Source organism: Cavia porcellus, unplaced genomic scaffold (assembly GCF_034190915.1).
Source record: "Cavia porcellus strain 051 isolate PalLab524CR breed Dunkin Hartley unplaced genomic scaffold, mCavPor4.1 scaffold_3, whole genome shotgun sequence".
NCBI lineage: Eukaryota > Metazoa > Chordata > Mammalia > Rodentia > Caviidae > Cavia > Cavia porcellus.
Window position 1 is genome coordinate 40081396 of NW_026947486.1, and position 14549 is coordinate 40095944.

The 14549-nt window shown below is 33.9% G+C and overlaps 1 protein-coding gene across 2 annotated transcripts in view; it reads right to left on the reverse strand.

Annotated features, from left to right (window-relative positions):
• The window catches only part of Chic1 (cysteine rich hydrophobic domain 1), a 77592-nt gene extending 63304 nt beyond the window's left edge, over positions 1-14288 (reverse strand). Inside the window, exons 1-2 of one of the 2 annotated variants that reach the window (XM_013153755.3) lie at positions 13810-14288; positions 2997-3051 (exon numbers count right to left, since the gene is read on the reverse strand). In XM_013153755.3, the coding sequence (XP_013009209.1) occupies positions 2997-3051; positions 13810-14111 (357 nt within the window). In that variant the 5' untranslated portion in view covers positions 14112-14288. The remainder of the gene's footprint in view (positions 1-2996; positions 3052-13809) is intronic. The other variant, XM_003470983.5, reaches the window with a different exon arrangement.
• Positions 14289-14549: the final 261 nt, after the last annotated feature.

Genomic DNA, 14549 nt, shown 5'->3' on the forward strand with positions numbered 1-14549 from the left:
TACTTCAGGCAGGCATAAAATCTACGTAAAAATTCACTCATGCTGGAAGACTAATTTTGCAAAGAATAGCTTTGTTCTATTTCAGCTATTGTATTTATTCATTTTAAAATAGTTCAACACAAGAGCTATTCAGTCTTGAATTCAGATATTTTGTTTTTTGTTTTTTGTACAGTCACATGAAGTCTCTTCCCAGTTACTGGAGAAGCATTTTGAGAATCCAAAGTAACCTATATAAATAAAAAGTGCCTCCTGGAGAAAATTTATCTCATTAAAAACAAAAAAAAAGAATGAAAGTAATGTTACAGTTATATGACTTTTAAAGATCAGGCGTTCAGGGTCTGGGAGTATAGCTCAATGGAAGCATGCAACATGTCCTGGATTCCATCCCCAGCATCAAATCAATCCATCTATCAATCAATTAAACAACTGACTTCCAGCACTGTTTAATGTTTTTCACATCAAGAAAACTACTAGTGTCATATATGCTTTAGCCAATATAAGAGAAATTTTTGCACCAGAAATGATACATACTTGAATAAATACCCATCTTTGTGAAAAGTGCTACAAAAAATGGTTACCTCAAAAGAATGGATGTCTATAAGAACAGGTCCTATCCATATATCGTTTAGGTTATATGAAGGCACACCAAAAATAGTTTACCATTCTTACTCTTCTAGATTTAAGCAATTAAACTATCCTTTGGGTGAGTGAACCTTTTAGTCAGGACGCCTGGGAAGAAATGAGGAGATATGAAAAAATATTCCAAAGATTCCTTGAGTATATGAAACTGGCCAATTCCAAAATTAGGTAATTCTTACACCAAGGAACTGTATTTACTGACATTTCTAGTTGATTCCTTTTCTAGAATTTCTTAGACTTGTAATTCAAACTTAAAAAAGAAAGACAATGTTAATGCTAGCTTTAACTGCCCAGACAACAAACACAAACAGCAAGGGAAACAAAAAGAATATGTTTTTTATTGGAAATGTTTTAATTCACATTCTCTTTAATTTTAGTATTGAATTTATCATCTTATCAGTATGTTATTATTCAAAAGATACTTTCAAGGCTGTTTTATTCATTTGGAGAACATATTTTTAATTCATTTATATAAAACAAATCTAAGTCTAAGCTGTTGCTTTAATTGGTGAGTTATCTTAAATGATCAGGATAGGAAAACAAAATGTAGTAGAAACTAAGGCAAACGTCCCATACCACAAAATGTTTTGAGTCTTAAAAAGTGATGTGGCCATATACAGGGACTATGCTTACTATTGCATTGAATGATTTGATGTTATACCTGGAAGAGACAGAAAGGGCCAACAGTCAGTAGGATACATTAGTAGTAAAACTAGAGAATAAAATATAACTTAGATAAAAAAGGGGCTAAACCAATTAAAAAATGAAAGCCAATGAATAAATTGAAAGAAATAATCAGTGTGAAACGTTACAATGAGAATAATTAACAACAAGCCCAAACTTACATTAGGAAATTAGTAAGTATCTGAGAATACACTACAAACTTCATTTATGCACTTGCATTTAATCTTTAAAACTAAAAATTAAGATGGCACATACCTGGAAAATGTATCATGACAAAAGAAGCTAATATTAGTAGAAGCAACATATCCTGTTCTCAAACATTTTGTTCAAACAGTTTGGATAAGAGAACAAATTAGAAGTAAATGAAAGTCCAAAAGGTTCAGAAAACCTCATCCCCACCCTTCCCTCATCCATTTTACTCTCCTTTTTCTGTCAAAGGCAGTAACTTTTATTAGTTTTATGTATATCTTTCTAAAATTTCTTTATGCTAAGTACAATTATTAATGTACTAATTTCTCCCATTTCATATAGATAGACAACTTGTCACTCTGTGTACCTTGCTTCTCTAATGATATGAGAAACATTTTAACACTAAAAATAGCAATAGAAATGGGAAAGTTTTGAAATAAAATTAACATCTACACTGAAAAGCATCATTATGTTAGTACTAAAATTATTATACAGAAAAATTAAATTACAGTATCCCAAATGTAAAAATTAACAACTCTTAACCCTTAATAGTCATGTCAGTTATCTAAACTTTTAGCTAACAACCATTTCGAAATTATTGCATATTTTGCAATCTAATGGCTTTTTTCCTTTACATTTCTTCAAGCAATAAATGGACAGAAATTTTAGGCAGAAAATTTTCCTTTGGGCTGAAAAGTTACCATTACTGTTGCACAGGATTTTTCAAATATATTTTTTAAAAATACTGTACATATTTAAGGTGCACAACAGGATGTTTTGATATAAACATACAAGGTAAAATGATAACCAGTCAAGAAAATCAACAAGTTTATCTTTTTACATAATTATTTTTTCTTGTGTGCTTAGAGAACCTAAAACCTACTCTTAGCAAATTTCTAGGCTATAATACAACGTTATTATTCATAATCATTATGCAGTAAAAGTCTCCACATTTATTGTTTTGAATCCCAGTAAGTCTTTGAATTTTGAGACTAACTACAGAAGAATCAGAAAACAAGAAGGTAATAATTTATTATAGTGAGTCCAATTTTAGAAAACCAAAGTATTTAAAAGGCAAAAAACTATCTAACCAAACATTCTATTCTTTTCATTTGTAACAAATCACACCATGTAGTACACTAAAAATAACTGATATAGTTAAAAAATAACTGTGTTAACAAACATTGGAAATTATTAACAGAAATAGAAACAATCATAGCTATCATGCTAGAAAAAGAGGAAAAACTGAAAAAGCTGAATATCTAAAGAAATACTGATCAGCACTAATGAACAATTGACAAAAATAACTGGTCAGAAGTTGGTAGTCATGGAAACAGCTTTCAATCTCTCCCAACACAGTTTGCTTGAATAGAGGCCTCCTGTTATTTGACTTCATTACAAAAGAGTCAAAGCATTTGTCATGACACTAGGAGTCATAAAACAATGCATTAGGATTGGAAAGTTCAAAGCAAACTACCACTTACCTTCCCTGTTAGAACTGAGGGAAATTCAGTATCAAACTTGTTGCTCAAGCCAAACCTTAAAAACAAAGAACAAAATATATTCTATCCAACATATTTAACCCTTTCTTTCTTAAAAAAGTTAAAAACCCATGCATTTTTCTTTCAGTCTTCTTATTTAAAATGTGTCCTAAACATAAACAATTTTTAAATTTTATGTACAAGTTAAAATACGCTTAATTAAAATAGGTACAGAAGTCCCTAAAAACATTAAATTAAAAAACGTCATGAAAATATATTAAATGACATTTACAAAAATTAAATCTTTAACTATTAATTCAAATTAGCATCAACTATTATCTAACAAGAGCACATGTTAAAGTAGGATTTCAACTACACCTGTGATAATGAGATTAAATCTTAATAAACTGGAGAAACAACTGCAGTCGAGCTGAAAATGACAAAACCTTTGACCAAATTTTTTTTTGCTAAAATCTATTGGCACTGGACTTCAAAAAAAATGGCAGTGTGTGGGAAAGCATTATACTGTTCTACTTTTGTGTATGCATGAAAATGTTCCCAATAAAAAGTACTGTCTTCCAGGCTGGGCATGGTGGCACACATCTGTAATCCCAGCACTTGGGAGACTGAGGCAGGAGGAACACTGTGAGTTCTAAGCTAGCCTAGGGTACAAAGGGAGTTCAAGGCCTGCCTGAACTCTGCATACTGAAACCCGGTCTCAAAAAGACCAAAAAAAAAAAAAAAGCAAAACATGGTCACCCCATTGTTTGAACCAGGAAGCGGACATTCAGGAAAAAAGTTTCAACGTTAATTAAATGAATTGCCTCAAGCCATATATTTATCAAGTAATTTGGGAGAACTGAAATTCAAATGATGACCCAATCATTATATCTTCTCTGTTCTATATTAAGCACCTTGAGAACAGAAACTGTGGGCTATTTATTTTGCTGTTTTCCATTATGCACAGCAGTATATTAGGACTCTATCTGGTAGGTGTTTAATAAAAGTCTACAACATAATAACTTACTATCCTATTTGATTCAGATGATTTATGGCACTTTGGTCTTAGGGTCTTTTTAACAAATGTTGGGAAATCAATGTATAAATAAAACTCTATGCAAGTGTATGTTTAAGCATGTAAGATATATAACCATATTACACAGTTTTTGTTGGATCACTGAACACAACAGTTTACACTCTCATTGTTTGTCCACTTTTTATGCTTTAATTCTGTAACTTGAATAACTGTTTCTATGATGAAAATATGTAATTTATCAACTAGTAATTTCTTAGTGTTAATTTTTTTTGAAATTCTGTATTATTTCTACCCTTTTTTCTGTTTGCTTTTCTTTTTCCTTTTTAAATAAATTTTTTAAAACTCTGCAGGGATTTCATATTCTCTTTGCATCGTTTATGTTCATAGCTCATATTTGAATGTACAACACAGTCCTAATAACAAAGAGTATATTTAGCAACTAGTAGCAAGATACATATACCTGTGCATAAATATTGTACTGATACGTTGAAGATCTATTTCAAAACAAATTCTATTATTTTAAAAACTTGAGAAAACAAATTGGCAATTACAAAAAGAACTTAGCTACATTAAAAAGTCACTCAATACTTGTATTTAAGTATTATACAATATGCCATGAAACTATAATACATAAACACACATTCTCTTTAAATTTGCACACAGATAGTAATACAGCTAAATTTAAAACAAGGTGGGTCATCCCTATCCATGATTTTTAATGACAGTTCACCTGCTGCTTGAGAAACTGACACTCTTGTGTTATACACATATTTACAATTATGTGCTAACTCAGCAATCAATGGCAAGTATCTAATAGACCAAATAGTATTTCACTTAAATCATTAAACTTTATCGCTAGTCAAAGAGATACTCATTTTTTTCGCTACACAACAAAAATGACAAATTTTTCATTTTTAGAATGTATGCACATGTATTTGAAAGTAGAGCTCTATTTCCACATTTTATCTAAATGTCTTTTAGATGCAATATGAATAACATGTTCCTACCTATTTTAAGATATCGCTGTCATTTTAACTTTTACCAGCTACCATTCTTTACTAGATATCAAATATACAATAGATACAAGTACAATCATTAAAATGTTTAGAATATTTTTATTATAAAAATTCTGAGCTTTACATGCTGTTTTTGCACATTATCACTTGACAAATGAACTTTCCACTATCCAGTTCCCTAATAAACCCTCCCTTTTTAAACTTTTGAAATTTGATTTTTGATGTCATTTTACAGAAAATATTTCATGCAGTAAATTTATTCAGAAAGACAAATTTATCATCGTATTTATTGTCAAATTCAATGTATTCTAAGAACAAATTTCTCCTCTTTGCAGCCATTACACTGTTGATTACAGCCTTCCTAACAATCCCACTCTTTTCATTGAGCCCCAACACTCACCTTTTCCCAAAATTTAGTTTTAATTAATGTGCTTGTTTTTCTAGGGGAACTCTAACAGTTTGTCTGAATTTAATGTCTTTGAAAATTCCTGCTATACTGATGATCATCAGATCTATTATCTCTAATGATGTGTATTTTCAAACATGTTCCAGCGCATCTCTAAATGTATAATGAAACTTTCATTTGTATATATGCTACAAAATAATACAATTTCAACTGAAACATCTAAAATCAAATATTATCCTTTCTTGAAAATCAGTTTCAAAATTCTTTCTCAATGGCACACTACTCTTCCTTTCACCTAGATCTTGGTATCAATTTTGTACTTTCTCTCTCCTGCTTTTTGTACCTTGTTAAAAGTAAGTAGTCTCTGAGTCCTATCATTTATCCCTTTAAAATCATTCTCATAAAGGTTCGTTCTATTTCATTCCCACTTCCACTTCTGTTGTTGTCTTTGCTCATGTGGTTTGTTTGGTCCCTCTCGCTACTTTAAATCCTACTCCTCAAGCCTAAAATCAAGTTCCAACCCCCACTACGTGCCTTGAATGCACTACTAATCCACATTATACAGTTCAATAATTAATAGTTTTTTCTTTGCAGCTCCATATCAATATTTTAAAGGCAATTACCTTGTTAGCTTTGAAAAAATAAAACCTGTTTATTGTTACCTCTATTCTTCATAGAACTCACCTCTAGTGCTCAAATTCTCAAGAAATATTTGCTGAATTGACATTACTAATTTTCTTCTCTAACATAAAAAGAAAAAGGAATTATCTTTCTAAAATATAAAAAAGCATTAGAACTAGTGAAGGAAGTAGAATTTCATTTCATAAAATGCTCCCCTATTACCCACATACAGTCAGCGCTCAGTATCTGTGGGAGACTGATTCCAGGCCAACACTTTGAATATGAAAATCCTCAGATGTTGTATTAAAACAGTATGTATTTGCACACACCTACTCACATCCTCCTATACAGTTAGAATCACCTCTAGATTAACTATAGTTACCTTTGAAATACAAATGTTATGTACATAGTTTTCATATTGTATTGTTTAAGGAACAGAAAAAGCCTGTACACATTCAATATGGACGTAATTGGGCAGAGCGGGGTGATAATCTACACTTGTTAAATTCTGTGGATGCAGAACCTGTGGGTATGGTGGGTCAATTTATAAACTGACCTACCATACAATTTACAAATTTATATCCACATAGAAAAGTGTGAAGAAAAACAAACCCCAATATTCTTTCATAATTTTGGCTAACAGTAGCATTCCTACTCTTGTACATGAGAGATTTAACTTTTTTTCTTTAGAAATTCAATACAAAAAAAGTATAACTCAAAGATCTTCAGGCCCAAGAGTCTTACTTAGTTACTACTAAGATAATGGTCAAATGGCTGTTGCTGAAAAAAAAATCTCTGATTTATTTCATAAACAAACCATCAAATTAAGAACCTTGAGGTCACAGAGGTTAGACAAGCTCATCTATTCATTACTCATCTGAGACAGTCACTGGCCGAGATGTGGGACTCTTCAGCATTAAACAAACACTTGGGGACTGCACACATAGCTATTTTATCAACTTTACTAATTATAATATCTGTTATGGTTTGAAATTCACCAAGTTAGTGGTTCTCACCACTAACACCAGTACAGTAGTGGTACTGTATTTTTTGTCAAGTATTTTCAATATTCAAAATTTTAACTTCTTAGAACAATGCTTTGGAGTAAAGAAATTCAATTTTCTTCAGTTCTTCAATGAGAGCAATAGGTCCTTTTAATTGTTCTTTCCTCTATTTTTATTCCTCTCTACACTCCTCATTATTCTTAATCTTTCTGAAAGTAAACATATGTGACCCTGCAAAACCTTGTATAAATTAAAGTTCATATGCTCAGACTGTATAAGAAAATGATGCAGTAAAACTCTGACAACAATCTACACAATTTTACAAGAAAATTATGTGCTTAAGATTGAGTCTGAAGCACATGCACTGAACTCTATATTTATGATACTAAAGAAAAGGGGAAAAAGAAAGGCTATCTATATAACACAAAAAACATTTTAAAAGATCCTGGGTAGATCTCTTTATATAGAAATAACCATGTCTCACCACACTTCATAATGACATCACCATAACTTCAGTATTCACAAAGCTTAAAGCCTTATAAAAGAGTCACCTTTTATAAACATAAATTAACAGTCCATCACTGTAATTCCTCAAAGATAGTAAGAAAAAAAGCATTCCATTCTCTGATTTGAGAAGTATCAGAATTTGTAGTGCTGTTTTGGCAGAAATGCAGTTTCACAAATTGGACCATCTTCATAACCTCAGCTTTTCAAGATTAATTTTAATGAGACAATTTATGAAATCCTGAGAATTAGCAATCTATTGTCTCTACTAATGTCTATACCAGTATTCTAGCGAAGGTAAATATCCATATATTTTAAGACTATAAGGAGCATGATTGTATCTTTTAATAACCAAAAAAATCTCGTAAGATGTATTTTTTTCTGTAGTTCAATATATTTGCTCTAAATGATTACTCTAAAAAAAGGAAAGCAATAAATACACATGTAATATCATTCAGATGCATAGTAGTTCTGAAACAACAACCTCAAGAGTCTTTTCATTGTTTTGTTTTTATAGTCTCAAATCTATAGCAGTTAATGGTTATAATTTTTTTTAATTTGGAAAATGGAAATTCAAATATTCATTTATTATTCCTTTAGAGCTAGAATTACAATGGTTAGACCATTCTACTTCTTCAGAAATTATAATTAATTCCATGTTAAAACATTAATACCTTGTTAAAGTAACTACAAAGTCAAAATATTAAGATGATACATGCAAGTAGATGGGGTACTCATACATAAAAGAAAGTTTAACAAGATGTAAACTTTCAGATGTAAGGTCATGTCATAAACTCCATCAATGAAACTGATGATATTGTTGTATCCATGTATACGCATGCTTTGAAGAAGTCTTCTCCACATCATGACTCAAGTGGTACCTATGGTATGGCTTTAACTATAACGGGCATATTGCTACTAAAGGGAACCAATACTCACTCAACTCACTTCATGCCAAGTATTGTGCAAGGTACTGAAGATTCAGAGGGAATGAGAAATTGTTCTTGCTATTACAGCTTACAATTTAATGTGGGAAAAGAAGACTTGTAGGAGATGGTGATATATGGAGAGGTGGATATTGGCTCCAGTTTTAGACGGAGACTGTAGCTGGAAGACAGATAGTAAGATAAGAAACAGCAAACACATAAGCTCTAAGAGAAATGGCAGGAGATAAGCAGGGTCTACTCCTATGTGCTTAGACTCTATCCTGGGAGTAAAGCGAAAACTACAGAATAATTGTAAGTAGGAAAGCAGTTTGTTTAGATCTGAACTTGGATGTCTTACTCTAACAGCACGGAGGCAGATGAATGTAACAGTGGCAGATGGAAGCAAAACAACTAGTCAGGGTGCTGAAGATCTTGAATAATAGAAGTGATGGAAAGGAGAACTTTTAGGTCACACACTTGTTAATATTTGCTGATGTCTTAGCTGTGGGAATTATGAGTGGGAGGGGAACAAAGAATGGGTAATGGGGTAGGTGGAGAAATATTCAACTCAGGTGAAGAATACAAATTTGGACGGCATTTCTCAGATTGTGGGGCTACAAGGAGTGGTACATGAAGCTGACTTCTGTTTAAATACATTAAATGTAAGGTGACAGTGGCTCATAAAATGAAAAGGTCCAAGTAAAGGGCTGTGCAGAGTCTGCTACAGAGATACATGAAAGACATCAGATAACTGAAACCATGAGATGAGATCATCCACAAAGAAAAAAGAAGAGCGGAGAGCTGAGCACAAAACTCTATAAAAGTCACTGGTATTAAGAGGCAAGAAAGTAAGAGAAATCTATTGAATGAAATGGCTAAGAAACAGCCTGAAAAGTACAAGGAGAATCAGGAGAAGCCTTTGGCTGGCCAACTATTTTCTTCTAATTAGAATTTGAACATCTTTAGGTAAGACAGATACATTCCAGTTCAACTAAGGTCCCATCACTACTTACACTGCACCATCTGTGACTGGTTTTACTTCTGAAGGTCTGTGTGTTTTTGACTTCTGGAGAAGAAGTCTCCAAGAAAGAGGAAGTCATAAGTGTCAAATGCAGTATAGAGGACAGAAAGACAGGGAATGAAAAATGCCCACTGACTTAGCAAAAATGAGGATAATGGTGATCTCAAAGAGAGATGAAGTCTTCTGTGGCTGAGGTTCAAGAAGCTAGATCAGAGAAAATAAATATGGTTGACATAGCCACTCTTACAAAGTTTGGAGGACAAGGAAAAGAAATTAAATAATAGCCAAAGGGAATGTGGATACTGCAAGGCCTTTGTCTTATTTCATTTTTTTACAAATCAGAAAGATTAAATACATTAATAGTGTGAGCTAGTCAAGAGGTAGACAGAGGTAATACTGGAGAGAAAAGTGCCACCTGATGTGCAAGATCTATGAAGAAGCTAGAAGAGAAAGGTGTAGAAGGTATAAAAGGAGGGGTAAATTTTGGATAAGTGGAAGAACTCCTTGAACTCTGAAGAAGGCAGCATAGGAATTTAGTGCAGGTTAGAAACAGGAAAGTGACATGATTAAATTGTGTTTTAAGAAAATTAGTTTGACACAAGCACACAGGATAGACTAGAATGTGGAAAGGCATCAAACTGCCAGTAATTCAAGCAGAAGATAATGGCAACTCAAATCAAAGTGGTGCCAAATACGAGTGAAGAGGGCTGGGGATTCAGCTCAGTGGCATAAGTGCCTGCCTTGCAAGCAGGCAGTCTGTGAGTTCGATCCCTGGTACCGATAAAAAGCAAAAAGACAAAAAAAAAAAAAAAAGTACGAGTGAAGAAAATGAAAAAAAAATCTAAGAATCATTTCAAAACATAATGATGACACAGTTCTAGGAAAGATGGACGTAGGGTAATTCATGGAGAAACAAGAGCTGATATAATTCAAAGATTTTAAATATTAACCTGAGAGATATATCAGAATGGTTGTACTAGGATCAGAAATGGAGTAACTAGAAACAGCCAATGTGGAAAGGAAGTAACTGTTGGGTTTAATAGAGTTTGAATCATGTTAAATGTATTTATCACCTTAAACATCTATCACTTCTTCACAGTAAAAACCTTCAAAATATTTTCTTTGAGATTTCTGAAATGTGTGACAACTAGTCATGGTACTCACATTTTAAACTGACAAAAAACAAAGTCCTCTACAGAATAAACACTGCACAGAGAATGGAATAACATCAGGATTGAGAGAAAGAAATACTTCATTCAGAGAGGAATAGGGCTGGGGATGTAGTTCAATGATAACAGTGTTTTCCTAGCACAGGCAAAGTCCTAGTTTCAATCTCTGGCATCATAAAAAACAAAAACAAATAGGGCATATAGTTGAGGACAACTCAAATACTCCTGTGCCAGAAAAAAATTAAACAAAAACTGATATTTTATTGCTGTTATATTTGCAGTGCTGGGGATTTCCGAAGAAAATTATTTCACCTGGGGCTGGGGATTTAGCTCAGTGGCATAAGTGCCTGCCTTGCAAGCAGGCAGTCGTGAGTTGATCCCTGGTACCGATAAAAAGGAAAAAAACAAAAAACAAAAAAAAATTACTTCACCTGATTTAAGAAAGTCTTTCTCAAATTCAAAAAAAAAAACTCTTCCTAAAATTTTAATTATTTCTTCAAATCTCAGACATTTAACATCAAATGTGCTTTCTAGGTGAAAAATGTATACAATAAGACTAAATAAGTTTCCAAATTTGGCACATTGTCTAGTGATCCAAGAACTGGCCAGGGATTTTACAGTTTTGGTTTCAATCAACTAAACTATCTGTTCAGAAATGTAACTCCAGAATTTTTACTTTGGGAAGGACATTACACTTCTCACAAGGGTCAAGGTATACCAAGTGCTAGTACTCTGCTTTTAATGAAGAAAATAAATTGGTAAGTACTACACCATGGTTGTACAGAGAGTACAGAACTACTAATAAATTTCAGTGAACTTAATTTCTGCTTTCTGCTCCTTCCCTACTCTCTGAACTTTAGAAAATAAATGGTGGAGGTGGAATGCTGCAGAATACAATTATAGGCTGTAGGGCTGGGGATTTAGCTCAGCGGCATAAGCACAGGCCTTGCAAGCCTGGGGTCATGAGTTTGATCCTCAGTAAAGGTAAAAAAAATTATAGACTGTAATAAGATAACTTTGCTCTGGTTATGTAAAATAACTACATGAAAGAAATCTTCTTTACAATAATCAATTACAGTAGCTTGAGTAATATATTTTCTCCCTTTACCTAAAGGAACAAATGTAGAACACCATGGTATGCTGGCACCTGAACATTGTATGCTACCTGCAAAATTCTTGGACTAAGGACAATTTTCTTTAAATTGTCTAATCAAAAAAAACAGGCCTAAAAGTGTTTTTAAATCCTTCTACAATGTCAAAATCTTTGTTAATACGCTTCATGTAAAGGTTACAAAAATATCACAGTTAAAATCTCAAACGTTAAAAAAATTAAAAGCTAACAATGGAGCAGGTAGTGCATACTAGATGATTTTGTAGAATATGAACTCAACTGAAAATCAGAGGGTCTAGTTGAGCCATCATCAAAATTATAGGCAGCATAATAGGGAAGATCAGACCTACTTTGAAAATGCAATAAAACATAGTTAAGAGAATGAACATAACCAAATACTCAAACTTCCAATATTTCTAATTCAATAAAAAAGTGCAGGCCATCTGACTCTACATATATACATGTGTGTGTTTACATATATGTTGTTGCGTTTCCATATATAATGTTGTATTTATTATACCATAGAATATATTATATACCATAGTATTATATATGACACTTTTCCACCTCTGACTCTACAGGTGTGTGCAAGTATATATGTGTGATTATATATATATCCATAGAATATATTATATACCATATTATTATATACTATACATAAATTTATATTATACATTATTATATATTATATTACATATGAAATGTTTCTCAACAGATGGTGTTTTCCTTGTAGGAGGGACTAAAGAGGATGTCATGTATGGCAGAAAACCCACTACACTGCTGGCCCTAAGAGAAAAAACTGAAAATGCACGTGCAGCAATCTCAATGACCAAGGTTACCTAAGCAGCAGTTTACCATACTAATAAATGTCTAGAAACTACTGGTGACCACTTTGAGCACCTGTTGTCATTATAGGAGTCAAAGATAACATGTATTAATTTCATGGCGTTTCAATAAATTTAGTATTAAAATATTTTTTTAAAATGTGGAAGCATTCTTCAAAGACCAGAGAAATGACATTTTTTTCTTCTTGTTTTGCAACCAGTCTTGTGAAGCACCCCTCTCCATTTTATTTTCTCAAATATGATACAAGATTTCCATTTGTTTAAAAAAATGCTACCCTGTATGAATTTTCAGTAAGTCATCCTCAGCTCCTGGAAGACTAATTTCTATATATATTTAATTTCTGTAAATTTAGTATTTGGCATACACAAAATCCCCTGAAAGTATCTTAAATAACCTCAGAGCTGAAAGGTTTTTTAAAAATGTTTATGAACAACTCCCCAAGATGAATGTAATTATTATGTATCCCAAACATATACCAATTAAAATCTGCTTCAACGCCTCATTTTACAGATAGACAGATCTGGGCCCAAAAATAGGAAGCAACTCACCACGGTTGCCAAGAAAAAGTAAAACTGACTAGCATCAGAGACTCCTGAAGCTACAGCACTTAACAATCTGAACCATTAATGGTGTAATATTTAAGGAACGTTCAGAGTGCTCTAAACAAGGACAGGATGATAAAGATTAGATAGGAAGGGATGGATGAATATGTGAGTTAATGGATATTAATAATAGTCATAAAATATATCTGTTTTCAGAAATCCAAGTCTAATTCTTGTCACCTGTCACATCAGTCACTGTTTTCCACTAGACTCTTATCGTGGCAGGAAAGAATCCTCTCATATACCCTGCGGTTTAGAGACTATTGTCTGACAGCATACACACAAAAAAAGAAGACTCACCTCCAACCCAGTGCCTCTGGCTCTCAAACCCCTAACTTAGCAGTCTTATCCTCACTCTAAACTTGCATTAGGTATATTAACACATTCTCCTCACTTCCTTCACATCTATTCCCTAACGGCTTCTCCTTTTAGACCAGATGTCCTTTCCTAACTGCTCGGCTCAATCACCCCTCCCCCCTCCTCTCTCCTTCATCACCTTATTTTCTGTCGCCAAATCTCGGCTTTTTCAAATCCCACGGCCCCTTGTCGCTTACACAGTGATATGGCCGGCACCCCGCACCAATACAGGGTCAGGGGCATATCTCCGCAGATGCTCCTCGCTCACTACGCGAGGTGGGGGCGGCGCCTCCTCCTCTACCCCTTCCTCTTCGTCGTCGTCGTCCTCCTCCTCCACTTCTTCCTCCTCCTCCTCATCATCTTCCTCGTCATCGTCGGGCCCAGACATCGACGACGACGACGACGACGGCGACGACGACGACGTTGCTACTTCTTCCTCCTCCTCCTCCAGTTCCGAGATGGTGTCGAACTCCGCCATGTTGGGTAGCAGGATGCTCATCACGTGATCTCGTGATCGCAGCCACTCTCGCCAAAGTGAGTTTGAACCTGCAGCGGTGCAGGAGGAGGAGGGGGAACGGAATAAGAAAGGAGAGAGACGTTGGGACCTGACTTCAGGAGACGCGCCTGCGTCTTGGGGCAGATGGAGAGGGGTATGTTGGAGGCGGGGGCAAGAAGGAGACAACCAAATCGCTCTACGCTTGCGCGGCTGCAAGGGGAGGGGGCCCTTAGAGGTGAACTCCAGGGAATTATGGAAGTCCGGTCTGCAAGTGCTGATCTTAATACTGTATCTGAGAGCTGTACCTTTTGGTTTAAGTTTCTATTAACTAAAACCTGATATTGTTACAGTCAGTGCAAGCACTTGAAGCAATTTTATAAAAATGAGATTAGAACTTCGCCCAGAACATCTCAAGTAGCACGAATATCGGTTTGTTTGTTC